General features: G+C 37.6%; 1 protein-coding gene across 1 annotated transcript in view; it reads right to left on the bottom strand.

Annotated features, from left to right (window-relative positions):
- The window catches only part of LOC116229677 (connector enhancer of kinase suppressor of ras 2-like), a 147,791-nt gene that overhangs the window by 95,591 nt on the left and 27,117 nt on the right, over positions 1 to 25,083 (bottom strand). The window contains exons 2-3 of the mRNA XM_090150579.1: positions 16,818 to 16,897; positions 14,049 to 14,212 (exon numbers count right to left, since the gene is read on the bottom strand). Of these exons, the coding sequence (XP_090006705.1) occupies positions 14,049 to 14,212; positions 16,818 to 16,897 (244 nt within the window). The remainder of the gene's footprint in view (positions 1 to 14,048; positions 14,213 to 16,817; positions 16,898 to 25,083) is intronic.

Raw genomic sequence — 25,083 nt, 5'->3', positions numbered from 1 at the left:
GGACACACAGGTTTAGATGAGAAATACTGATTGCTGAAGTGACCCCAAGCAATGTGTCATTAGAAGAACTACGCAGCCATGCACTTTGTCAAATCTCATTAAAAACTTGTTCAGAGGACAGTTCAGTGAGCACAAAGTTCAGATGAGCCCAGCACATTCCATGTCAGCAAAACAGGACTCAGAGCTATATTGCAAAAAGTGTAACTGTTGTGAGAAAGTAAGAGTCAATCTTGAACACAAAATGTGAATGGCAAGTCTATGAGAAGTTCACTTCATCTTTTCCATATTCAAAGAGAGAGCTACTTTTTATGTCCACTAAATATGGTACATGGCAGTGTTATTACCTTCACATAAAAAGTTACACGAAAATGATCTGATTTGTTCAACAACAGAAAGATTTAACAGTACATTTTAGTTCTGCAATTCCTGGTGCCAAATCAAGCATCTTTTATGAAGCTTGCCATGTAAGGCATTCAAAACACCACAACTTAAATACTGAGCTGCACTCACGTTTTCATGTTTAATACATAAGGTTAAGAATCCCCAGTATTTATCAGTGCAGCCCAGCTGCAGCAGCTTCAGCTGCCAGGTCTCATTTCCAGACGGCAGCAGCAACAGCTCGGAACCATCAACAAACCCACAGAGATGTGCCTTTGCCCCTGTGGTACTACTCTGCCCCTAACACCAAAACACTCTCAGCTGCTCCCATTCCAGTCTGCCCCAACAACAGCACGTCTGGACTCACCGTGTGCTCCGCTCCTTCTCAGAGCCCAGTTTCCCAGTTGCTTTAAACTGATGTATTTGTGAACTGCCATAGAAAGATGCTGCTATGCCCTCTTCTCAAGTCCCAAGCACTGATGGATAGTGAGCTGAATTGGGAATTTAATTCAAAAGCTCCACTTTCAGCCACATATTCCCACTGCCAACTAGTTTTTGACCAGACACATTCTCAGATGGCACAAACTGATTTAAAGGTACTGTGGAATCACTGCCACTGAAGCAGCAGTGCAGGGATGCTCTGCAGAGAAGCAGAGCTGCTCCCTCCAGGCTGCCCCACTCCCCGGGGCCATGCATCCCACCTGCCTCCCTGGGCCATGGTGCCATGTGCTGGGCCCTGAGCTGACGAGGAAAGAAAATCCCCAAGCACAGTAGTGGTAGACTGCAACCTCCATTGGGGAACTGCCACATGGGATCCCGCAGCTCCCGGCTGTCTGCATCGCTGTGCGTGTAGCTCCAGCAAGGGCAACAGCCTCGCGATGGAAACCACAGCGCCCACAACAGCGTGTTCATTATTCAATATTGACAAGAGGTAATCACAGCTTGTTTAATAAAGCATAAAACCAAAACCACACACTATGTTTTTAGCATAGATTGTTCTGGCATTTGAATACAGTGAGTAAAATAGATACAGTTTTGTAGTGTTTGTTGTTGCTGTTTTTAATTTTCCTTTCTGGATGTGTATTCTTAAAATACTTTGATTTCTAAAAATTTCCTTGATTTCATTATGTAGACCCTGATCAGATTTTTTTAAACTGTTCTGTTAATGATACAAATGAACAAAGGTTACCAAACTAGCGGGAGCCCAGAGCCGGTCAAGCGTTGTATCTCAGTCAGGCATGTCATTGTTTCCTGTTTAAGAAGAATTTGCAAACTGAATCTCCTTTATGCATATAACAAATGGAAGGAGGTAAAATAAATTTTTTCATGTAAACCACAGAGGACCTTCTCTTGAAATTATCTGAACAAATAAACGAGTTTTACTGTTGCATTAGAATACTAAATTAAAAGTCTGTATAAAACCTCCATTCCACAGAACATGACCTAATTTTAAGTATTTATTATAGATTTGAGATAAAGTGCTAGAAGATCCAGATTGCTATTTTATGTGAACAGTCGTGACGTAAATTGAGCTGAAGGAAAGAATAAATTACACCCTGTAATTAGCATATTAAATTTGATAGTGTTAAAGATCTGCTGCAGTGGTTTGCAGACAGGAAAAAATGATTTCACGTGCAGTCTGCTAAAAGTTTCTGCTTTGGCACAACTAGTGCTTACGGCATGTGGGGTCTGCCACTTAATATCCGATGCACTGTACATATAACTATATATACATATATATATAGTATGTAGGTCGCTTTGAAAACAATGCCTCCTATGAATTTCCATGGAAACTACAATAGATACAAACATACAAAAAGCACGGAAACACTATTTGTTAGTTACAAAACACTGTTTTTCAACACAGTCACAACCAGTAGTGATTAATAAGGCCTGTGTGCCTTGCTCATACAAATCTGTACCAGAGGAGGTGACCACTGTTGCTGTCACCACTGCTGAAACGCAGCATTCACCACCTCACTGTGCTCACATCCACTGTCTGGTCTCCATCAACATTCAGCAAGCGTCAATGAATGTCAGTGGGTGCCATTTTTTCTACATGGGGAAATTCAATTCCCCCCCTTTGCTTCAAATGCACTTCCATGTCACAAGCCATTCTGTCAGACTGCCTCTCTGCTGCCATCTGTCACACAGCAACAACATGTAATGGATATCTGCAGGAAGTTCCAGCCTCTCTGCCATCCCACCAATCTCTTCCTCTGCCGTTGTGAGCAAACAACATAAAGCAGGAAACAGTACTTTCAGAGCAGTCCTTACACAAACACAAAGGGAGACATACAGATACATGTGTATATACACACACATTGCATATATGATTCTGGGGATGTGAGGAAGACGTGTTGCACTGGCTACCATTTGCTGACTGCCTATGCCTGATGGCTCAGAGCAGAGCTATTTTTTAACCGAAGAGCTGTCTGCAAGTGACCTTGTATCATGAGCCCCAGGAACCTCCTCTGTCTTGAATCAACAGAAAAAGCTCAGTAGAGATCATGAGTTGGGATACAAATTCAGTCTGGAACCTAAAAAACATGCCTCCTGAATGATAAAAGTGGGGCAATGTTCATAATGAAATGCAAGACTTGACAACACTTAATGAAAAGTTAAAATTCTAAGAAACACTGTTCTAGGAAACGTGTGTCAGCTGTAGCTCACACTGTGTCAGATTTGTCACTGCACAGTAGTATTTTAAATTGGGTAATGATCATGATCACATATTTGGTGAGCAAAGGAATAAGACATCTGAATAATAGGCAATTGAACCCTACATGACCTAATTCTCAGAATGTCTTATCACAAACCACCACTTCTGCACAGTTTAACTTCTCTGTCTAGAGTAAATGTCTAGTGGAATTAGTGCTATAATAGCTTTTCCAGTTACTTTTTAGAAAGGAGATGCTGTACTGCACACTTAAATGCATTAATACACAAAATGATACCTGTTCTAAAATTATATTATGATCATTTTCCCAGATTACAAAGGATATCTAGCTTACTAAATAGCATGTGATTTGTTCTGAGCTATGGAAAGGAAAAATATAGGTCACTTCTGGATACATGCTACTTAAACTAAAATATCAAATAATTTGTATTTTTGAAAGTACATAAAATCCTACCACCTGATGTTTCACCAGCTGTAAATAAATTCCCTTATTGATAAAATGTTCAAGGCTGGAGACTGCAGTTCAAGAAGAATATTGTCTGAATTTGTCTCAGAATTTTTGTGAAAGATCTCAGTCTAAATCAGTAAATTAACAACAATATAATAAAAACAATCCTTATCACCTTCTTTGATAATATTTGACTATCATTTTACTATGGCTGTTAAACTGCAGTAGTAAAATTTAGTTTATGTACACAGAACACAATGATATTTCATAGAAGTTTGAAATACATTAATTTAACTATGATAATACTACACAAATATGTAAAATCATAATACAAATTCGAGTACATTATCTGAAACACTGCGATTCTTTTCTCTGCATAACTTTCCTCCCCCTGGTGCTCCTTCCATTATAATTATCTGAAGCAAATTGAGTCACAATTCTTTCTTGCATTCTAAGTGTATAATTTGGAACTTGTCACAGTGCTTTTCAGCACTTCATATACCTTCCTACCATCTTGTAATAGATACATTAATTAAGAGTAAATATTTTAACCTTATTTTAAAATGTAACTTTTGCATTGTATTTTAACCCCCAGAGGAAGCTTTAGTGTTTCCATTGTCACTTATATTTATAATGTAATCAAGAATTATTAAGGTACAAGAGGATAGAATTAAAGTTAATGGGGGGACGATTGGACTAGATGATCTTGTAGGTTCTTTCCAACCTTGTGATTCTATGATGCTGTGATATTGCATTATTGGTCGCTTTAAACACTCTGCTATTCACTTGGAACAATCTTTCGAAACACTGAAACACCAGTCTATGATGTGTAGTTTCACAAAAACATTGAAGAAGAAAACTTCTTTTAAGTAAAGGTTTTCTCTCGGAAGGGAAGTCTCATGTCTCATTTCAGTTGGGAAGAGATGCACGGTCATCTATACTGAGTTATTTCTGTGGAGGCAATGAGCCTTCTTTTTCAGAACCAGGAGAGACTGAACCTTACCCATGCTTAAAATAGCTCTTTGGTTTATCTGAGAGAGCTGATGCTTTTACTCCTTTTCTTCGAACTTCAGCAGCATCCCTCTGAGCAGTTCGTAACTGCTCTTTGCCGTACTTTAATTCACATTTTCTGCTCAACTCCATCTTCACAAGGGGTTTGGATCTAAACTCCCATTAAGGGAATTTGCATTTAAAAAAATTTCTCCACTTTAAAAAGAATTTAATATTTTCTCATATTTTTGAGCAAAATAGTCTTTTAACCACAGTGATGTAAAACTGTGACTGTACTACACCACCCATATATCATTTCTCTGTCAAGCTGACATCTGTGCATATTTAATAGCTTCAATGTCATATCTCAGAAAATATACCAACAAGGAAATAAAGCTGTGGCAGCATTTCTGTTCTGATATGCACAAAAGCAAGACCCAGGAGGATGGAAGAAAGTTGGTTTATTTTGTGGCTTTGCACATCACAAGATAAATCGTTTCCAATTACTTTACTTCAATATTAAGGAAGACCTAACTGCATATGGCTTCAATTAAAACCCATATGTAAGCCAGACCTCTGTGATGGCTTGACCTCTTCCATATGTGCTATGCAGAATATGCTGACTGTGGATACAGTGATAAATAAACAAGACCAAAAGATGACCCAGTAGATATTCCCTCCAAAGCATATTAGTCTGTGATCTGCTAACTTTTAAGCTGATCATCAACTCTTGTCCGCATTTGTGGTTACGAAGTTTCCATGTCACTACCAGAACATTTTTTTAGGGATATATAAACTACATCCAAATTATTTATTAAATTTTCTCTTGCAGATCCAGGGAACTCCATTGGCTTTATTTCATGGGCAGAATATCTCAAGCTCCTACCATCTCTTTACAGTACTCCCTAATCTTTATATTTTCTCTGCCCCTCTCAACAAAACCTAATGAAGCCACAGATGTGGAACACACTGTTCAATAATCACAAACCTTTATTATATTTTACTAAAATCTTGTGACCAATTAATCTTTGTTATTTATTCATAATAATCATAATTTTGTGGAAGAACCAATTGTCCAATAATAGAAAGTCTTATTTTAACCTTTCTAAAGTGCCTCTTGAAATGAATTATGAGTGCAAGATTACAGAGGATGAGAGATGCAGTATGTTGCAAATCAGGATTTTGAACAGCAGTGAAACATTCAAAGTTCAAATAATGATTGATAGGATTCCTTTTTGGAAATATAATGTCAGAACTGAGCATTACACTCCTGCATCTCCCTCCCACTGAGAATTTCTGTGGTACATTGCTACTTGTGCAACATAACATGCATTGAATCAGTATGGCTTGCAAATCAGGATCCTAAAGAAGAAAATAAATTATTCCTTTCTGCAAGGGAAAGACAATTTTGCTATTGAGATACATAAGCAATAAATAAAAACTGATCCTTCCCCATGAGAAAAACTATAATCTTAGGAAAAAAAAAAATCCATTTTTAAAGTTCCCAATACTGGCTTTATACCATTGTTTTAAAGTCCACATAGTGTTATTATTTTTCATTACAAGAGTAAAAATTAACACTGTGCTTGACATAGGCCACTGCAAAGACAAGAATTTCTTTGATGTTTAAAACTTCAAGTACTTCACTGAGATTTTAGGTTATTTATAAATATATATATATTTGCAGAATATTAATTCTTTTCAGTTAAGGAGAAAAAGCTAATATCTTCCTGCAATGGTTCATTGTTCTCACTTTATGCTAAAAAAAATTATCCTGTACCCCCCAAACCTAATGTACTTTCCTTCTACTATTTAATGTAATTACCTGGGTCTGAATCGATACTCCATTAGCTGGATCTAGTCAGTGTACTGCAAATCCTAGCTTTAACATTTTGACCACTAGCATAATATAAGTTTAAGTTGGGAATTTCAACAGGCTAATAGATTTATTTGTTAAAATGTTCAGTGAAATAGTAGACAATTAATGTTGTGCAGTAATTCACAAAATACATGCAAGTTTCTGACATAAAGCATGAAGGCCTTCTATGCTAAAAGTCTTGATTTTAGAGAAACTGTATATTTCTCTCAATACAACCTATAAAAAAGTATTATTTCTGTGTTTGCAATGAAGATTACAAGAGAAGTGATGCTGTCATGAATCACTACAGAGCTTATAGCTTTACTGAGTTTAACTCTGGCACATAAGGATGCTGTTTCAGGGGCATTTTCACGTCTTCGCAACATGCTTAGCAAAATCTGTACTTCACATATTTCACAAAATGAAGCATGAACTTTTGAAAATTTTGCAATGGGTACAGAACAACCATTTCTAGTGATTTTTATTGTAACAATGATTTGAAGTCATCAGTAAGCATTATTTAATATCTGTATATCTGTAAGGGTCTAATAAGTATGTATAACATAGAAGCCAACAGAACATGAAACTCAAAACAGCCCTTCTTTGCCACTGCAGGTTTTCCCCCTCTCATATATGAGGAAATCAAACAAGAAAGATAAAGACTATCTGAAGCCACTGACATGAGCCTCATGTTTACAAGTCAGTGCACATATGGTTATCTGAGCTCAGTAAATTAACATGGATATGCATCAACAAACAATAATTATGCTTTACAACAGCCTACAAAGAGCAGAAGAATGATGGACTCCCACTGTCAAAGCTACACTACATTCAACTACAAAAAAGTTTTCATTAGTCCAAAATTTATTGAACCCACCAAAAATAAACAAACCTTAAACACAGCCCACAGCCAAATCTCAAAACAAGGTTTCTGGCTGGTATTATAGTTACATATTTGGTCAGTGTTCCTGTACTGTTCAGAGTCAACGGTATTTCCACAGCTCCAAAAAAGCCAGAGGACTCACCCCAGCAAACTTGACCAAGACACTGTTAGCTAGGGTGCTTTTCAGAGAAGTTTAACAGTACTTACTTTTGCTATTTATATATGTTGTCTTAAAACTCGAAAAATGCCTAATCAATGCTCCCACATACACAAATGAAAGAAACAGCTGCTTGGTATTAAATACCACATAATAATGTTGTGAAAATACGTTTATCGAAGATATTATATTCTGTAGTCTATGGCATTCTATATAGAAACAGGAACTCATAAAAATTAGGGGCTGTGACGGCTGATCAGTTTTGTGCATGTGGTTTCATATGACAGGATTGTTGTTCGTATTATAACACAATAAAGGCCATCATGAAAGCCAGAGTGATCTGAAAAGGACAGCCTGACTCAGACAAACTCCCACTCTTCAACCTAAGTTAGAGTTTCATCCCTTCAAGCTGGTCAAGCTTTGGCTCTTATTTACTCAATCTTTACTTGAAAGAAATTTAAAGCCCACTTTCCTCAAAGCTCTGTGAAAATGTAAATGCATTCTTAGTCCACCACAAACATCATGCAGAAATGGAAAAAGTGTAAAAATCTATTTCAAATTAATATTTGCAGTAGCAATGATGAAAATCTCCTACAAGATATTTATTTATTTATTTATTGTGGAACGCTTTATTCATATACACTCTAATGACATTGTTAAAAGTACTGTAGAAATTCAGCAACATGTTTACTCATGAAATTAGAAATGGTAGAGGACAAACTGTTCATTGCAGGGGAGTTGGATGAGATGACCTAATGAGGTTCAATAACGTCAAGTGCAGGGTGCTGCTCTTTGGTCGGGGCAAACCCAGGTATTCATACAAACTGGGGGAAGATCTCCTTGAGAGCAGCCCCGCAGAGAAGGACTTGGGGGTCCTGATGGATGAGAAGCTGGACATGAGCCAGCAGTGTGTGCTTGCAGCCCAGAAGGCCAACTGTGTTCTGGGCTGCACTAAAAAAGGGATGGCCAGCAGGGAGAGGGAGGTGATTGTCCCCCTCTACTCGGCTCTTGAGAGGCCCCATCTGGAGTACTGCATCCAGGCCTGGGGCAGGAAGGACATGGAGCTCTTGGACACTGAAAATCATACTTAAAACTTAATTACCTTTCTTCAGTGTCCTGATCCTAATAGATTTGGCAACACACTTGAAGACTGGAAAAGAAATTACCAATCAACGTAGAATCCATAAAACTGTCCAAACTGCTTGACTTGAAAGTCTAAAGAATGAAGCAACTAACTAGACTAAGCAAAAGATGATGCATCCTTTCTGTTGCGTGGAATAGTCAGCCAACCCACGCAGTGGTATTAATTCAATAGGTTGGCACAGCATAATGGATACCACTGGGCTGCCAAAAGATGAACTTCTTTTCCAACTGAGATTAATAAAGCTTTCTGGATGCATGTGTATGTATAGACAAAATTAATGCATGTGTCAGTATCCTCTAAGAACACTAAGGAGATAGAATACCTCTTCATTTTTCTCTGCAGAATATCTCAAAAATAAGATGATTTATTTCCATCTATTTAAGCATCAACATATAGAATGAAGAATTCACTCTGGAATAATTATATTAATCTTTGAAAAGGGGAAGTGGAGGTTGAGGAAATAAACATCTGACACATCCAATGACTTGTTAAAAATGCAACTTGATTACGCATCAGGCAAAGTAATGAAAAATTCTTCCCACAGTACTCCAATACTGACAAAGCAAAAAAGAATCAGCAGAAAAGATGAAAAGGATCCAAATAGAGATCACTGTAGCTATAGTCACTGAAAAGTAGTTTTACTTTAAGCAAAGCTTGAGTGATTTTAATACTGAAGAAACAACTGCATCGGTAGATACAGAGACAGCTGTGAAAGATTGGCTGTGTCGTTTCAGCATGGTACACCTCCCACTGAATGCCTGCAAACTGCTTTCAGCCTGGCCAACCTAAAATACCATAATTGTTGTAATTTTGTCAGTGATGGGCCTGGTCATTCGTTAGGGAAAGAAAACCAACAACCATATCTGTTTGGTAGCTATGCCCTGTACATGCATAGCTTAAACAATATTGTAAATATACTAGCAAATTAAACTTGTGCCAGATGTTAGAGACATGTTGATGCACAGGTGAGTAATTTGCCTTCTATCAGGAAATCTGCTGTTGTTGGACTGCTAGCCTTTGCAGTAAATGCAGGGAGAATTTTTGTAATCTTTATTTCTCCTTAAAAGATATCACAGAACATAATTTCACCAGCTGAGTGCCTATGAATTAATTGTACTTTCAATTACTTTAGATACAATCTATATTTGAGCATGCTTTTTGTCCTTTTCCATTCATTGTCCTTCCAGACATCATCAAAGTCCTAACAGTATGTTTGTGTTTTAATTGTGGGGACCTTTACTACATACTGACTCCAGCTGTCCTAATTAAATTAAATTTAAATGCATAGACTTGAAAAACAAGCCACGTTGACCCCAAAATCACTCCCTTCTCTTCTTCCCAATATATTTTACCATCTCTCAAATAATTATTTTCCCCAGGCCCTGCAACTACTTCAGTCAATCAATTCCTTTGTGCAATCAGTCCTTCAATACATTTCCTGATTAGCATTTCAACTTTAATAAAATTACAATACAAAGCCTAAATGGCCTGAGTGTTTTCATCCATAGATGTTATTTAGGTCACTTCAAATAAATAACTGCAAAGCAGTTTCTGACCACAGTGTAATAAAGCATTTTGATATTTAAGATACATTTTTTTTCAGCACAGCTATCGTTTCCAATTATCTTCATAATTAAAACAGTACTCAAAAAAAATCTTTCTAGAATGGTCAAAGAATTGAAACTGAAAGTATGGCTCACCTATGACTTTTCCTTTCATAGCACACAAATTCAGCCTCGGGCAACCCCAAGAAAGTGCCAGCTCTTTCTCTCCTATAGTGAAAGATACCCTCATCTTTTGCCCCTCAGTTCTACCTTCTCAAAAATCAGATTATTCTATCATTTTAAAAATTTTATTTTTAACATAAAAACATATATATATGTTATGCCCGAGTGTAACAAATACTTTTATTTTTCTCTTTTTAGATTTCTCATATCACTTTCTTTTATACTGCATATCATTTTCCAACAGAGAATCTTTTCTCATAATTAATGCCTAATTAGATAATGCTCTGAACTGAGCTTTCAAAAGAAAAAACATTACCTGAGATTGTGTATATTAGTAACATCTTTAATGATTTTATTCAGAAATAATATTGTGGTTTGAATCAATTAATCAAGATACAATATTAGATTATAATTCTGTTCAAGTTCACTTGTGAAAAGTGGTACAAAATCATAAGAAGGGCAAATGTATAGCGGATTCCTCAAGAAAATCTTCCCTGTGTTCAGTGGCTTGCATTTGAGTCTAATTAATAGGTTGTTCAGGACAGGGAAGAAAAACACAGAAGTGTCTCCTATTGCTAGTTTGCTTTTGCTCTTAGAAGCCTGGGTTATTGACAGGCATTTAGTTACGTATGTGCTGTGTGTTGCTTCAAATCACGGATAGAAGCAGGGGCACTGCTCTTTGATGTGTAACCCCAAACAAGCGCTGCCCATCCCTGCAAAAGCCAGTGGGCTGATGGCCAGAGCCTAAGGGAGTGCATATGGGAAATAGGGCTTTGCAACATGCACTTTTGGTGTGTTCCAAGAGCCTGAGGAGACAGTCAAATTTCCCCTGATTTCCTGAAGCAATAATGTAACTGTTCTGCAGCTGAAATCATGGCCAATGTGCAGCTGAACTTCTGATGCATCGCTGAGCCTAAGCTTACCTGAGAGATTTCTACAGCACATTGGAAACGCTTCTGCTTAAAGTCTTATATAACCCATCTTGCTACGATGGAGTGGAACATCCCATCCCACTAATGCTGCCTGTAAGAAATAGGTCACATAACTTGGACGCTGCCAATTGCCAAATAGAAATCAATTTAGAATGCCATGTACAGAAAAAAAAAAAATCAATGCTCATTGACATGGCCCAGCAAGCGGACGATACGCAGGGCACAAGGCAGGACTGATGGCTATTGATGTGCACAGCAGCGCAGCTACCTGCGGTTGGGAGCGCATGGTGCGGAGCACGGTGGGTGCTCTGCCGGTGTGTGGCTGGAAGCACAGGGTGTGCTGGGTGCTGCTGGCAGAGGGAGCGAGCCCTGCTCTTGAGACCTCCTGAACATGGCGTGCTGGGCCGGGCTGCCTCCAGTGATGTTTCCTCTGCATTTTCTTCATAACAAGTTTTGAATACATATTTTTTTAATATGTATATACGTATGAATCTAAACATACTTACTTGGTACTTTATATATTCTGACAATATGTAAAAACACACACCCAGTTCGTTAGTGTATTAACATCTCACTGGTTGGGGTTGCACACAGACTGCATTCCATTTACTTACGATAGAACTCAGAAAATTAGGAGTCTTTAAGACATTCTGATTCAAAGAATTTCTTGTATGAAGTTACACTAGTTCCTGTTTAGTGACATGGGTAAGATACAGATCCCTCTTTTTTATGTTTAGTTTTACCTCATTCTTTTTCTTAAGACTGGCTGGCCTACTAAATATCCATTACAGCAACTATCTCCAATCCACAGTTCTCACTGTTCACCTAAACAAGTAATAACAAATTAATGTTTCAAAACTTTGGGCACTACAATAATATTTTAGAAGAGTATTTCAGTGTTAATAAAGGCAGCATCAGATCTCCTACCATTCAACCACTGCCATTATTTAAAATAATTTTTCAGTTATGGTTTTCAGTTAAATAGACTTAAATTATTATAGGTTAAGAGTAGATATATTACTTAATCTTGTAAAAGTTTTAATTGTGATCTTTGCTTAGTAGGAAGCTGCAAAGGCTAAAGAATGTGTTGTACATAGCAGTAAGGCAGAAATGTCAGAAGCAAGAGAATCCCCCAAAAGCAGAGCCACAGGCAGCAAAGATTCATTCAGCAGAAAGCACACGGAATGGGTTGGAAGATAAAAATTTAGACGATGAATAAAAAACGTATTTTTAAAGTAGGAATTTTAGAAAGAGTAAGGATGGAAGGAAGGATAAGGGCTTAAAGGCAGGAGGCTAAATAACAGATACCAAAAGCTGGAAAATCCCAACCCTGCTTTAAAAGGAAAAATAACAGTGTCATGGGAAAGCACAGTAAGATGAGAGCTGCACTGTTGACCTGCAGTGAGGCCAGCATTTAGGAGGTAAGTTTCTTTTATTAAAACAAAGAAAAGAGAGGAAAAAGAAAAAAGAAAAGAAAGCAGTGAGGGTCCTCCTAATGGGCACACTTGACTGAAGTTTTCTCTTCCAGAAGAAATTTCCTCGGTCTTGTATGTCTTACTGGTATCAGGCAACAGCATTGTATTGTTCTTTAAATAAAATAACATAACGCTGGGGGATATTTAGGTTCCTTTTATGTGAAGGCAATTATTTAGTTGAAAAACATCTGAGTTTAATTCTGAAATGATTCAGAATCCATAAAATTTAGTGGGTTATGCATTGCACACCAATTTACAGGTATGCCTGCATCAAACTCAGAGGCTTGTTTCTGCTTTTAACATAGTTTTATTTATTATTTTCACGTATTTCACGTTATTTTGACATAGAAGTTGCTTAATTTGTAGAAGAAGATGTCAAGTTACATGAAGTATATTTTGTAATTAAGAGCACTTGCAATAAGCATGTGCACAATAAAAGGTACTTCATACTGTTTCTTTCTTCTACAATATCAAGTGCATTTTGATGCAATTGTTTTCTCTTTTATTCCTCATTGCAAGTTGCCCTGTTGGAGACAATTTACGTTATCAAAATTCCACAAGATAAGCGACTTGGTGAAAAAGTAGAACTCATGATAAAGAGGTAAAATTCTGGAACTGTCCCTTACGATTTACGTACTTTTTTTAAAAATATATTTTCTATATCCTTTCACCTGTCTACTTGAACAAAGCAAGCACATTTTTCTTTAGAATTAAGTTAATACAATCCATTTTATTTTCTGCCAGGAATAATATAAAAGAAAAAAGCAGTTTCTGATATAAAATATTTTGTTCAGAGGCTAACAAAAACAATAACCTGTTATGTAAAAAAAAAGAGGTTTCTTCAAAATTTGGATGCTTGCAGGTTGCTAAGGAAGCTTTAAATCAACATAGATGCCTGTTCTTTGGATACAGTCTATTTTATCATCCTAATCTTGTATTAAATCTCATTTTAAACAATCTTCCATTCTAATAAACATTACCTTCTTGTTTCTGAGTACAATCTTTTTGAACGTTGCATGGTTAAAACATTCAAGTGTACTTGGTTTAGTGTAGTGTGGCAAATGTCTGTGGAATGCAAGGGCATATGGTGTATAATTACAGAACCATATGGATGCCAGTAGTAATAGTCAACAGCATTTGAATACAGGACCTAATAAGTTGGAGGAAGAGCAATAATAGACCATCATACCCAATCATAAAATCATATGGATACATATAGTTTCTTTATAGCTGAAAGAAGCCTGTCCTTTAATCTGGCAAAGCCAGTGTTTCCATACAAGCATATAGCAAGAGAATGTAGTCTGCATCATTTTAATCTTGCCTTGGAAATTTCTAAACCCACATAATTAAGATGAGCGATGCAGAAAATTACTTACCAATGCACATAGCAGATCAACTGCTTCCAGTATCAGTTCTTGGTGGCCAATGCGAGTAACTCCCAGTTCCTCAAGCTCTTGATGAGTGATGTGTAGCAGCTGTTCACCATTGATCTTTTCTCTTTCAAAATTTTTAATGTATTGTTGGAGGCAATCATCAAGGCCTTTTAAAATAAAAAAGCCAACAATGCACATTCAGAAACAAACAATAATTCTACAATGGACAAGTACAGAAATTTCTGTAGAATACAATTACAAATCCTTCCTTAGATCTATAAAGGAAAATAAAAATAAATATTGCTTAACATACACAGTAGCACACTTCATAGCACTAAAAACCAAACTTTGTACCACTGACACTATTTTCAAAAACCTTAAGCATTTTAGCATGAATTTAAAGCCTTCATGTTACTTATTAGGGAGATAAGGGGAAGGATAAAGAAGCACACAATGACATTGTGGAAAACTTTTTTCTTACGATGTTGTGGAGCCCTAAGTATATGTTTAGCTTATGATTGGGAGTAAATACTTCTTGGGATGCCTCTTTATTTGGTGCAGTTATCTCTGTATAAGGAAGAGTTCTTCAAGCTTAGTAATCCATTATTAAAAGATTCAGTTTGGGTCTTTTTTTCAAGTCTAACTATCCAACTTTCTGAACCACATAACATATATGAGTTATTGTTACAGCCAGAATCAGATTCAGTTACGCAATTTCTGCCCATGCACACAGAATTAATCCATTTCATGCTGAAACTTGATATAGTAAGAATAACAGAGTTGGTAGTTGTCAGTCTGCTCTCTGAGAACAGAAAAGGGACCAATAAAGAACCTGAGTTCAAAAATATTCCATTCCTCCAAATCTATTTCAGAGCCACAAAAGTTAGAACAGTGAGACTTTCCACTATTGAAAGTTATACCAGGTTATGTAGAATTCCCTCAAAGATTCTATTTAGAAGTGCACATCTCCGTTTCCATTTTCCATCTCCATGGAAATAAATAGGAGGCATTACTTTCAGAGCAGTCTTTGTACTATATTCACTGGAAACTTGCTATTCTCTTAGAAAAATTTTTGGAGACCTACAAATCAGATGTAATTAGAATTTTTGTAGGTAGGTGGGTTTTGTAGGTAGGGTTTAATCTCTTGCATTTGTTCTCCAGTGAATTGGGTAAACTCAAAATCCATAAGACGTATGGATATCCAGGAACAAGTGCAGTGTTTTTACATGAAAAGTGCATTCATTCAGTGTATTTTTTGTCAACTGTTTCTTGCTAAAAGATGGAAGTGCTCAAATAGTAACAGAATGCAAATGCAATCAATCTGTGTTAAGAAATTAGAAAATATCAACAGAATGGGAAGTAACAGACAGATTAAGCTATTCTCCTCAAGGAGGAAAATCGTGTACAATGACACTAGTGAAGTGCAGAGAGAAGACTGTTAAGACATCTCCCTTTCTATTGCTTAATATTGGAAAGATTGGAATAATGTTGAAAATAATGGGGTTCAAGTTAATTGTATCTATTATTAAAAGTAAAGCTGCCTGAAATTTTCCTAGTACTGCTGAGATTAGAACCAAAATGTAAACAAGTAATTAAGTCTATATCTCAAGTTCCCATCTAGAAAAAGATCCGTTTTAGCTATGGGACCATCTTTGTGGAGACAGGGTATCTTGGGTAACAACCATAAAGAAATTCCCTGGAAAATCATGATGAAACTGGCTATGCGTATTTAAGGACTGCTAGGTTCCACATGGGATCTTTGTCCAGTGGTCATGAGAAAGACCACTTTTACAATATTCAGCTCTCTTTTGAAAGGAAAAAGGAATGGTTTTATCATAAGTTTATAACCAGCAGTCTGTTTGTAACAAACGCCCAAGCCTTCCTCTGTTCTGGAAGTGTGTGCAAACAGGAGATCACTTCTCTGCATCTGTTGCTGGGTTTAAATGATTTAATTAATGGTTTTATGTAAGTAGGTTTCAGTCTGGACTGGTTGAAAACTTGTCACTGCAAGTTGTGCATGTATTATTTGACACTGAAAATTCAAAGCCACTACACATTTCTAAATAATTCTCAGAAATATTCAGAATAAAACCCCATGGTTTAGGTAAGTGTTCACCAGAAGCAAACATATTTCTATGAACAAACTTGTCAGAAAAAGTCACTGAAAGGACTGTCAAAAATAAAACTATTTTGAGCAAAAGTGAAACAAATTAATTTAGGACGTCAGTATCGTGGCTACAAACGAGCATTTGTTGTAGTCAGAAAGATCTAAAAGATACCAGAAGAATGTGACATCCTATGAAAAGCGTATAGCCAGATGACTTAAATGTGCCTTTATGCCAGAGACAATATATGACAGAAGAGCAAAATATGAAATTTGTGTTATGCATTCTGCTCTGTAATAGCTCCCCAGGGCATCTTTAGAAGGCGTTAACTTACTGGTGCAAACAGTATGCCAGTTGACAACAGAATACAGAAAGACATCATTAAAAATCCAGGCTGTCTCATAGCATGACAGCATCTAATAGACACACACACACACAAAGAAGTATCTGTCCATTGCTCTCTGTCTACCTACGAACTACGCATTGTATGCTATTGCTCCTTTTCTTCTGATGTAAAAAGTTTTGTTCAGTCAGTGTGAGGTCTTACAAAGCAAGAATTTAGCTGACAGTAGTTTCAGTCCTTATTCTCACACTTGTAATTATCTTGAGCAGGAAAATATCAAAGATGCAATTAGAAAGAGTATAAAATGAGATCACTTTGACTCACCAAAGCGAAACAGAATATTTACTTCCTCCAGCCACTTAGGCCTCATTAGTGCTCTTTCTGCAATTTTGTCAATATAATTTCTGTTTACAAATAAGACTTATATTAGTTGATGTTCATAGCTATGAAGCTGCTAGGGGGCATTAACCCTGTCCTGTACGTAGGTAAATAAAATTAAATCGCTATTCCCAAGTTACACAGTATCAGTGTCAGTGTTTGCAGGAAACAGGGAAGCTTGCATGTTCTTACATTTTTGGGGGTAGAGATTATAAATAACCAATATAGCGTTCATAATGCAATAAAATAATTCAAGGAGAATAGTTTACGCGTGCATGTTTTAATGTAAAGCTGAGATTTAACATCTGTGAAATGTGCTACTTTGTCTCTTTCCATTTTTAGGTAAAAGACAACTTATTCCATTCATGTGGACTAGGAAACTTTATCTCTGGATCCAAAGAATAGATGAAAACCAAGATTTCTGCTATCTTCAGTGCAAAATACAATCTTGAAAATAGTGCCTAAATTAAGGGAACATAAAGAGAGAGGAGAGGGAAAAGGTCAGGAGAAAGGGATGGAGAAAGAAAAGTCAGTTAGCTTTATGGGTTTTTTTCCTGATCTACACAATTATTAAGAAAGGAATTGATAAAACAAAGCAAAGCAGTGTGTAATAAAAAAATTCTGCATTGACCTAGCTGAAATCAGATTTAGGTATTAACTCCAAACCAATGTTACAAAAGAAATACTACATGTTATGGGCAACAAGGCCCACTGAGATTAAAATGAATCTTTGCATTGATGTCAGCAAATACTGGGTTTGTTTTACATTAAATCCATAAACATAGTTTGCATGTTATGTAAAGATCTGTCCCCTTGGCACTAGGAATATTGAGGGAAAAACGTGTAAAAGAAAAGAACAAATTGTTGCCTTCTATATAGAAAGGAGACAGGGCAGCTCTCACAGGGGAGAAATGTGTAACTCAGTCAAGTGTGATCCATCACAAAAGAAATGTAATTCCTAAGGTAAAGGCATGTGATTTCTATTTTTTCATAAATGTCTTCATAAATTACATTTGTTCTCCTTTTCTTTTCCATACATATTAATGTATTATAATAAATTAATTAATTTAAAATTATAATAAATTAATTAATACTGTAAGTTATGCTGGTTTTTTAACCTATCCTAACAATTCCTAACCAAATGATGGCTTTGTTCATACTACATCATTATTCCCAGAGAAAAATACAAGGCAGCTGGCTGGCACAACAAAACCCTGCCTGCGAAATGGAGGGATTACAGGGAAGACAGACAGGAAAGTTCCTTTCCAGTTCAGCTTGTCAGTACACAACTGCTCTCCTGAGTTGAGTCTTCTGACAGCAGAGGGTACACAACACAATACGCTCTGGTATAAAAACACAAGGTTGCTCATTCTGCTTTTAGGGCCTAGGATGAAAGAGAAGGAAAACAGCTCAGTGACAGGTTTAGCACTGATGCAAGGAGGTTAGATAAAGCAATTACAGTCAATTTTGCCAAGAAATTAGGAATAGTTTGAATAAGGATCTGAGAGAATATCTAAAAGCATATAGCAGAAATCTGAAATCACATTTGCAGAGATGTTTCTATACAACAGTAGCTGTGAAGTACAGATGTTAATGGTTGTGGAATGAGGATGTTAAGGACAAAACCTGGAAGTCAGTGGTTTTCATTTTTTTCAGAAGGATTACAGCCTGGTTTGGCTTCAGTGTGGAAAGAGCAAATTAATATTCCTATGAATGTATCTCAATAGGCTAATAAAAGCTAAACAGCAATCACATCTGTCATGACAAAATGGTGACTTGTTGAAAAAAATATAAAACAATCAGCAAATCCAAGTGAAGTGAGCAGATTCCATGTGAAAATACTGACTGCTGTAGTAGATATTAGGAGAAATCCATTAAAGCTTCTGTGCCCTCCAGTCCAGGTAAATGCTGGTTTGGGAAGGCAGACACCTTCTGAAGCATGGCCAGCCCGCAGCAGCACATCTCAAAGCAGCAACAGAGCTGGGAGCCATCAGGGCCACATCATAATTCAAAAGAAAACTGACTGTAGTGGAGCTGTCTCTGGGCGACAAGGGGAAGAGAAGGACAAACACTGCAAAGAAAGGAGCATAAAAGGTAGAAGACCAGAAACAGTGTCTGCTTTGAGAAAAAGCATAGAGAGAGAGACTGCTGAAGCAAGTTTGAAGCCACAGGGAGAAAAAAATCCACATCCTTTCATTCCAGCTGCTTATGCAAGTGACCTCCTGTGTTTCAAACAACCAGGACCTCTCAAAGATGCCCCACTTGGCTCCATTAAAGATTTCTCTTCCAAGGCAAAATTACTTGCAAGTCCAGAATATTAGCTATTCACTGTTAGCAAGAAAGGAACCACTCATTTCTGTGCTGAAAGCTACCTAATTAACAGGGGAAGGAATCACCAACTTCTGCTCCCATCACAAGCTTTAGTTTACACACGCAGATCTGCCAGTGCCTAAGTGCATCTAACAGCTGGGACTGAGCAACAGTAGTTACAGGAAGAAAAAAGGATTTTGGAATCAATCAGTATTTTCTACGTAAAGCAATTTTTAGCAGCTAACTAGACAGTTCTGGAAGGCAGTGACTGGTTGGTGAATGGAGAACGTAGGTGGGGAACACAAGCATTTTGCTAAATGAAATTATATTGAATACATGCATCAATTCATGGATGATTTTGATTTAAAACACCTGTGATTTATTACACTGGCTTTGGCAGAGTGGATCTTTTCCAATCCTTATATAACTTCTAACAATGAAGATCATCAGGTGAGTATTTTTTATCAGTGACATTAGAAGCTTTGTAAGAATTATTCAGTCCAAATAAAGGAAGGGCATAATCCTCAGGACCATGTTCACACTAAGCTCCTGCTCAAGCACCAGCTGCTCGTTCTTAAGCCTTGTCAGGAAGAAACCATTGCTTAGAGTGCCTGGGAGAAGGATCCTCGTGTCCCCCCAGTTCACAGAGAGATGAAACACATTTGAAAACACCCTAAAACATCAACCTTGGAATATTTTAGAACTACACTTTAAAGTCTATCTAAAAACTAGAGGATCTCATGCATTTCACATCTTGAAATGCCTACTTGTAACATGCCTGACCTATAACAGTATTTACATCATAAAATTGTAGACAAAAACTACGTTAAAAATTACAATACACAGCATAAGTGCTCAAACAGGCATAAAAGCAAATTAAGAGTCTTCTTTGAAAAATATTCAGTTCTGGTATTATATGACCTTTAAGCGCTTGACTGTGCAAATATAATGTGTTTAAACGTTGCTTCCTGGGTAACTTTCCCATGTCATTATAATAACATTCACAGAGATACAGATGGATGTTTCAGATGCAAATACAGGCAGAACTCCACCACTTGAATTCCACAACCGAGAATCAGAGTGGGATGAGCTCTCTGAGTGGTTGCTTCCCAGATACTGACTAACCCAAAACACCAACTTCACCGTAGGCTTTGAGTGGCCCAACCTTGGCTGGACACAACTCCTCTGCCTGTCTCAGCCTCCTGCACCTCACTGGGCTCAATCTGCAGCCATATCCCCCACAGTCACATTGCAGGCTCCATAATCTCAGATTCTCCCATTCTCCTAATAATTAGCAGAAAATTGTAACTTTTTTTTTAAAGCATGGCCAAAGCAACAGGCTTTCCCATGATCTCACAATGTCTATAATTACAAGCTCTTTTTGGAAGCAGTTTTCCAAGAGAACTGTAATATGAAGACAAAAGCAGCACTGAAATATTAATATTTTAAGAGTTCAGAGCACCTGGAAAGAGAGTTTTATGAGCAGACGTGTCAGGCAATATTAATAACAAATGAGCAAACTGCTCCACTTTCAAAATTTGATTTAACGTTATGCCATCACCCTTAAATTGACATTTGGATATATGAAGTAAGTGACTTAATATAGTTCTGCCTTCATTACCTATAAGTGAATAATAGTGAGTGAAGACATTCCCCACAAAGTGACAGGCACTGCTGAGCTGTGGCACCATCGCAGGAGGAACAAGCTGCGCTTTCAGAAAGCGTGCTGGAACCACACCTGACCTTGAGGATGTTTCTGGAGGATGTGTCACTCTCAGAGAGCACATCACATTTTCAAACCGAGACCATACTCCTGCACAGCAGTCTTAAACTTGAGAAATGTCACTTACACTGTTACTGACGAACTTGCCATAAAAGTGATAAAATACCCAAGCAGTTTTGTTAGCTCTCTGTGCTAATAAAAGTTTGTTTTTTCCCAGTCCCATTAATTTTCTCCTTGATACAAATACTACAGCAGCCTCCGGTCATTTGGAAGCAGCATGGATGAGAAGGATCTGGAAGTGCCAGTACATCCAACAGCCAGCATGTCCACACCTCCCATTTGATGGATTATATGCTTCCATATTCTGGTGTGACTAAGCTGAGATACTTGGATACTGGATCTGCTTCATTACATTTATTTTAGAGAGAAACTCTCTGGCCAAATGCTAGGCAAGTCATTCTATCTATTTCCTGTGCTGAACTCACGTACCACACTGCTTTGCTTTTTAGAGACAAAGTTTGATGAGAATCCCTCCTGGCAGACACAGCAGTGCCAGCTGTGAGCTGGGCCACTTGTCCTGCTCCTCGCGCCTCTGCGCAGAGCCGCACCGCAATCTGGGCCACAAACTGCTCCTGTAGCTCTGCTCCTTGCTTAGCAGCTATGGAACTGACACGGAGGAGGTGGTGAACATCATCTGGTGACAGAGCAGCTGCTTCAACTGGCACCGCTGCCAAGCATGCTTTTCAAAAGCTGTGCCACAAGAGAACCCCGCTTGGGAATTCTTTACTTCATTTACATTTCTATTTGATGAGATGGCAAACTTAAGATCACCATTCCAGCCATTGTTCCAGCCATTGTTTCAGACATATTTACAGCTGTCTTGGAACTATTAAAAAATCTTTATTTCATATAGTTGTTTATTTACATAGCTCTTAAACTGAAAAGGCTATACATAGATAAGGTAGACATTTAAAGTTTGGTGCAATGGCTCCTACTCTAAATGCATCTCTGATTAATTTCGAGTAGCATTCTACATTAAATTCAGCTCACATTCATAGTCAGAAATATCCAGGCACAATGTCACAGATGCTTCAGAACAAAGGTTTCCCAGCCAAAATGCACATAAAGGAACAGAAAATTTCTAAGGCATATGTACTCCTGCAAAACACTATCAAGAAAACAAAGCAAACTTATAACAGGATAGCCAAAAGCCCCAAATCCCATTTTGTCAGCAAATGCTAACACTTGCAAAGCTGAGAGGCGATAAAAGAGCTGACAGAAGACTAAAAATTGCTACAGATATTTCAGTGCCAAAATATATTAATTCTTGTTTTGACTTCACTGACATGTTTTACTAAAAATCCTAGATATCAAAAGAAATGCAATCCAGTGCATGCATTTACAGCAAAAAGCACAAAGAAATAAGGTTTCTGCTCAATACAATTTCTTCACAAGTCTAGGACCCAACACACAATAGTTTAAACAGCTGCAGGACACAAATCCTAGAAACAGAACGTGGGCTTGGCAATTCCTCACTGAGTTCTTCATGTAGTTGCCAAAAGTCTTGGGGAAGCTGCCTACGATTGTTGCAAGAGTCAAAGAAAAAACAGTATTCATGCTTTTTTCTGATCAGCTGCTTTGTTCATAGCATCTGTTGGTCACCACTTAGCAAAGTGGTGGGCCTGGGTTCACACACACCTCTTGCTCCTGTTGTGGAGAACTCGGACAATACGACTCCCAGTGTCTCAGCTCTCCATCATGTCCTATTAGCAGCACAAATCTGGAGGATCTTAAATTAAGCTCTTAAGCAGTTTGGAGGAATTAGTTCTAGCAATCACTGATTAGCTCAGCTAGAAGTCAAGTGATTGTCAGGAGCTGTCAATTAATTATCAGGAAATTCCCAAACTAGGCATTATTATTCTTTTGTTACAGCCAGTGTGAAACTAGCAAAAAAAACAGTAAAATGGAAAGAAATAAAACAAGAAAAAAAGTCAAACTAAAATCCTACTCAAGAAAACCTTTTTTCTTTCCTTATATTTACTCATTTTTATTCTACTTATTTATATGGCAATGTCAGGAAAAAAAATCATTATGGTTGATTTTGAACAGGATGAAGGCTAGAAATTTCTATTTGCTACCCTTTTTCAAGCAGGAGAAGATTAAGGCAGATTAAGTCTCTGGCTTCAACTACACCACAAAAAGCATTGCTACATTTTAAATCACTACTATTTTGTGTTTGAATTCTGAATTGTAAATGCTTTGCTATTTGATCTGGCCATAGCTTGTTCCAGATTAAATCCTATGTATCAACAAGAAACTGGCAAGAAATACAGCATTTCTAAAAATAAATATATGGCCAAAAGTCTGTGAACAAAATGATTACAAATCAACGTATAAGAAAATTCTCATCTGCCCTGTGAAATAAAAGTTTCTGGTAATTCAGTATTAAAAAAAAAAAAAAACATAAATCCAAGTGATTATAAATACAAAACACTTAAAACACACACAGAGATGCTTGAGCTACTACTTTTTCAGATGCTTGAGACACTTATAAGGCAGCATGCAGAAATGGGACGTAGGACAGGACTAGAACCTGAAATTTAAATCCAACAAGGAAGGATCAGACTGGAACTTCTGCAACATTTCCATCTAGAGCTAAAAGCTGCTGCAGCTCGAGATCCCACTGGTGCTAACAAAAAAAAGAACATAGAAAACTGAACACTGATTTGAGACCACTTCCAGTTATTTTCCCATTCTTTGTGAGAAAACATTAATAACTGTTTACTTAAACTATCAGGCATGGGGTAACAGATATGTGATAGTAAAAGATAGGTAATGGCAATGTAAGTAGCAAGACTTGTCCACAGAACCTCTAAGCAACTGCTGGTGAAAGGGCAAATGTTTAACTTACTAAGAATACTAAGCTAACAACCCGAAGCAAGTTGCACTAACTGAGCAGGATTCATTAATTCTTTTATCAGCAGAAGTAGTCTAATACATAATAACATTTCTGGGGACATTCCTCATGGCTTCTTAGAGAGCAGGCTGCCTCACTATACTTGCAGGCATTTCCCAGTGAAACCTTTAAAAAAGCCTCCTCGGGTTCATGGCATTATTTTTCACCTCTGCCAGAGAAGTAAACACAGAGAGACAGGAGAGGATTAAAGGAGCTTGAAGGAGGCTGGGCAGCTCCTGAAGTCCAGGAAGTAGCAGCCACCCCCATTGCAGGGAGGATGCTCACAGCTGGGCGTGCTGCTGCCTCTCAGAAGGGTCTCTGAGCACAGCCCTGAGCCAGGCAGCTAGGAGGCAGAACCAAATCACATGAAGATTAATGCGGGAACAATAAGAGAGAGTGTAGAAATAAATGGAAGAATTATGGGTTTCTGCATTAAATAAATGTGACAAGAAAAGAGCAGGGAAGCCAGCCCAAGATGATACAAAAAGGCCAGAGGTGAACAAAATGTGACTTTCATATTTATGAAATGTTTTCGTAAGTTATGTAATTAGCTTTTTCTAAACCATCATTTTTTCTGACCTTCTAGGTATGCTAACTTCATTTCACAGAGCATACCTAATTGTTGTGCCACCTGTCACTGCAATCACTTCTTCCTGTGCTGTCACTCAGTAACTCGCAGGTACACCTGGCTGCTACAGCTCCGTGCCATATTCAGTCCTTGTTTCTCTCTCTTCTTTTGCAAAAATATTACTTCATGTCTCCTTTCCTACTGAGCCACTTTGCTATTCACTGCCTCTCAGCATCTCTCATTTTTCAAGTATCTGATGTGTCAACTGTACTTCTAAAGATTATCTGTTTCTTATCTTTTCAGATATAAAAATGTCACTGAGGGTGCACTTCCATAATGGACATAAGCCAATTTCAAACCATGCTGCTGCCGAAAGAGGGAACAACTTTTCCTCCCAGCTTCTCTCCTGTACCGACACTGGTAATTTTATGGCTGTACAGTGAACCACATCTGCCTGTTTCAGCAATGAGAGGTGAAGTGCACAGAAGGTGAAGGGAAACTCAGCTGCTCAACCTTTTTTTTTTTTTTTTAACTTTCTTTTGTCAACATGTTAAAGAACTTTGGTTTGAACATTCAGCAGCTAAAGCATTTTTCTGCTCTTTGCCTCTCGCACTCACCACCTCCAAATGTCTTTGTGGCGGCGCGTTGGACTGGA

Source organism: Phasianus colchicus, chromosome 14 (genome assembly GCF_987193195.1).
Source record: "Phasianus colchicus chromosome 14, bPhaCol1.hap1.1, whole genome shotgun sequence".
Lineage (NCBI taxonomy): Eukaryota > Metazoa > Chordata > Aves > Galliformes > Phasianidae > Phasianus > Phasianus colchicus.
The sequence above is the reverse complement of the archived record's forward strand: the minus strand, read 5'-3'. Positions and strand labels throughout refer to the sequence as shown.